This window comes from Solanum tuberosum, unplaced genomic scaffold, assembly GCF_000226075.1.
Source record: "Solanum tuberosum cultivar DM 1-3 516 R44 unplaced genomic scaffold, SolTub_3.0 scf00116, whole genome shotgun sequence".
In the NCBI taxonomy this organism is placed as follows: Eukaryota; Viridiplantae; Streptophyta; class Magnoliopsida; order Solanales; family Solanaceae; genus Solanum; species Solanum tuberosum.
Window position 1 is genome coordinate 710,223 of NW_006239040.1, and position 3,652 is coordinate 713,874.

Genomic DNA, 3,652 nt, shown 5'->3' on the forward strand with positions numbered 1-3,652 from the left:
CTAACCCCCCCCCCCCCCCACACACAACAATCCCTCTTCCTGCGGGAAACACGGGGTAGTGTTTTTTGGAATTTTTTGGCTATGGGGTATGTCATTTTCCAAAAATTAACACATTTGTGTTGAAAAGTTTGTAGCTTTATTGAATTCAAAGAAGGGTCTTTGGTGTTCTTGAGTTTTTGAGTTTTGGGGGTTTGAAATTTTTGGTTTGTTTGTGTTCTTGATTGTGGGGTTGTTTTAGAAAAAAGAGATCGAAAAGATATCTGTTTCCTTTTATTTCTTTTTTAAAGTTTTCCTGTTAGGTAAATTTTCTTTTGAAAGTCTAAAAGGTGTTTTAATAAAAGGGTAATAAAATCCTGTTATTGTCTCTTCCCCTCTCTACATTTGCCTTTTTTCCTCTGTTTTGTGTTTGTTTTCCTTTGTGGGGATATCCTTTTATCTCATCATATAGTTAGAAAGAGAGAGAAGCAATCAGTTTCATTTCTCTTTCTCTCTTGCTCTCTTTGTGTTTTGTTCATTTTCCCCTTTGAAAACAATGGAGAAAGGCTCAATGCAATCAAATCTTGAGTCTTTTTTGGATTGCACAACACCATTAGTAGCATCCCAGTTCCTTGCCAAGGTTTAGTTTTTTTTTCCCTTGCCCCCTTTTTAATGAATGATCAGATCATTTGTAATTTTGTATGATGTGATTGTTTATTTGCAGAGTGAAATTAGAAACCTTAATAAGCTTTGGCATCCTAAGGAAAGGGAGGAAATTGAATACTTCACATTGGCTGATCTTTGGAATTGTTTTGATGAATGGAGTGCTTATGGTGCTGGAGTTCCAATCAGATTAGATTCTGGTGAAACTTTAGTTCAATATTATGTGCCTTATCTTTCAGCAATTCAAATTTTCACCAGCAGTTCATCTGTAAGCATTTTAAGGTACCATTTTGTATGTTACATTGATATGTTGTATTATTTTGTTGTTGTTACTGCTGTTTAAGCTGACGGTCTATTGGAAACAACCTCTCTATCTCTACGAGTTAGGGTAAGGTTTGTGTATACTCTAACCTCTCCGGACCCCATTGGCTATGTTGTTGTATATTGTATGTTACAATGTTTGTACTTAAAAAGTTCTAATTTTTGTAACTGATAAGCATATTTCTTGTGCAACAACTTTTGGATAGTCAAAGTTTGTGATGATGGTCTTTTTCTTCAAGTTAAACTGGTGAAATGTTGATAATTTGTTATAGGGAGGAGACTGAGTCTGCGTGGGAAATGAGGGATTCTTTCAGTGATTCATTCAGTGAAGAGAGTGAGAGTGAAAAGCTTTCGAGATCGGATGGGGGTTCATCGGAGGAAGGTCTATTTGAGCAAGATAATCACTTGCAAATGAATAATAGATTGGGTTACCTTTATTATCAATACTTTGAGAGATCTTCTCCATATGGAAGAGTACCTCTGGTGGATAAGGTATCTTGTTTGCTCAAATTTATGTCACTCTTTTGTACTAATAAAAACTATTTGTGATTGTTGAATATGACATTGATTCCACTAATTCATATTCCTCTGCTTCCGACAATCTTTTTAACCCAAAATTTGTGGTATTAGCGAGTAATTCGTGTATGATAGAAGTATAAAGCTTAGTTGTATTCTTTCCAACTTGTGCTTTTTATTCCAGTTTCTGGTGTTTTCTTGTTTCTTCTTTGAGCCCTTGCATTATGCCTAATGCGATTTCTGATAGAATGAAAAAGTGGTAATGGTTAACCGTTAATGACAGAATTCTACAAATGATCACTCCTTATTTTGCATTTCTTAGCTATTACTACTATTACCATTTGATGGTATAAATAACGTATCATCTTGATTCGATTCTGTCAGGTATTATAGTAGTTACTTACTTTTCCCTCTTTATGTATGGTATCATTAGCATTTACTCTTCCTTTCTGCATTAGAATTATCCAATGCTTTCTTACTAGAACAGATTATACTATTCCAAGCAAATATAATTTGAATTTCTTGAGAAGACGCATTGTTTTGTAATTTTTATGTGAATCTCACTATTCATTTTGCTTTCAGATTAGTAGCTTAGCTGAAAGACACCCTGGATTAATGTCATTGAGAAGCGTAGATCTTTCACCAGCTAGTTGGATGTCAGTTGCTTGGTAAAATTACTCTCTCTCTCCCTATCTCACTTACGATCATGGAATTGATGGTTATTCAGGTGCTTTAAATGTATAAAAACTTTCCCGATTGAAGTGCTTGTATTTGGTGACATTATTATACTTTCACCTTCATTGGTGTTTGAGGGGATCTTGTTTTCCCTGTGGCGGATCTTATTTGATCGTATCATTTATGTCGATGCTTTAGTTTCTTATTTGTTATAGCTTCTTTATTTGCAACCAGAAAACAATGAAAGATGGAATCAAGTGAAGATTTGTATCACTAACTTTATTGATATGAAAATTACAGGTATCCGATATATCACATTCCCATGGGAAGAACCATTAAAGACTTGTCGACATGCTTTCTCACATTCCACACCCTTTCTTCTTCTTTTCAAGGTACTATTCATTTTGTCGCCAATGTTACTTGATCGATAATATGCAGAAGATTCTTACACTATATCATTGGGATTGTGCAGATATGGACCTTGAAGATAACACAGAGAAAGGTATTAGGAAACGTAACGAAGGGGAAGCAATCCCACTTCCACCTTTCGGTTTGGGAACTTACAAGATGCAGGGTAATGTTTGGATTTCAGACAGAAGTGGGAGGGACCAAGAGAGGATGGTGTCACTATTAAGCGTGGCCGATTCTTGGCTAAAGCAATTGGGGGTCCAGCACCATGACTTTAACTACTTCTTGGGCATTCGTCATGGCTAAAATCTCCAATGATGGCATACTCTTTAAACCCCTCCAATGGACCAATACTGAAGTTGCCCTCTCTTGGCACTGAGGTGATGTTTTTTTAAGCTCGGAAGCATGAATATCCTCGAAAGAGGATCGTAGTAATGTCTTCTTTGCAATAGGCTTTTTTTTTTCGTGATCCCCTCACCTTGATTACCAAAATGAGGATTGTAGTAATGCAATCTCTTAAACTTCAGACTTGTGTGATTTCTGTATTATGTATAGGGATTAGCTTAGTTTTGAAGGGATAAATTTTGAGGTGAAGTGAGAGATTAGCGTGGACGCGTCGTATTAACTGTGGATTAATGATCATGAACTGACTATGATTAAAACCTTCATATTGTGAGCAATTCTTGCAAGCTTTTGCAAAAATGGCTCCTTATATTGTATGATTCTGTAGAAGCTCAACTCTTTTTTTTATGTATATTTTATGTATATGTGTTTAGATATTACATTCCATTTAAAGTGGAGAAACAGCTAATATGATGTAATGTTTATAAGCAAATTTTGAACTCTTTTCCCACTAAACTAGAATTGTTTCATAGATTAAGGTGATTAAAAATAGTTTTTACCTAATTTATACAATATAACTTTTTGGTGAAGAGGATTCAATTGAACCATCTAGCCACAAGTTAGCTACGCCACTTATTTAAGTCATGATAGATAGAGTTAAGTAGTATTTGCATATTTGTGTAAAGTAATCTAAAATAATCGAGGTGTATCCAAGCTGTCAACCCCGCGTTATCTCCAAAGAAGTACATGT

At 35.2% G+C, this 3,652-nt stretch overlaps 1 protein-coding gene across 1 annotated transcript; it reads left to right on the top strand.

Annotated features, from left to right (window-relative positions):
• Window positions 1-10: 10 nt before the first annotated feature.
• LOC102604966 (uncharacterized) lies at window positions 11-3,336 on the top strand. The gene is made up of 6 exons (XM_006349983.2): window positions 11-616; window positions 701-921; window positions 1,233-1,452; window positions 2,059-2,144; window positions 2,452-2,543; window positions 2,624-3,336. Exons 1-6 carry the CDS (start codon window positions 533-535, stop codon window positions 2,863-2,865), a joined length of 945 nt encoding a protein of 314 aa, XP_006350045.1. The 5' UTR covers window positions 11-532; the 3' UTR covers window positions 2,866-3,336.
• The last annotated feature ends 316 nt before the right edge of the window (window positions 3,337-3,652 follow it).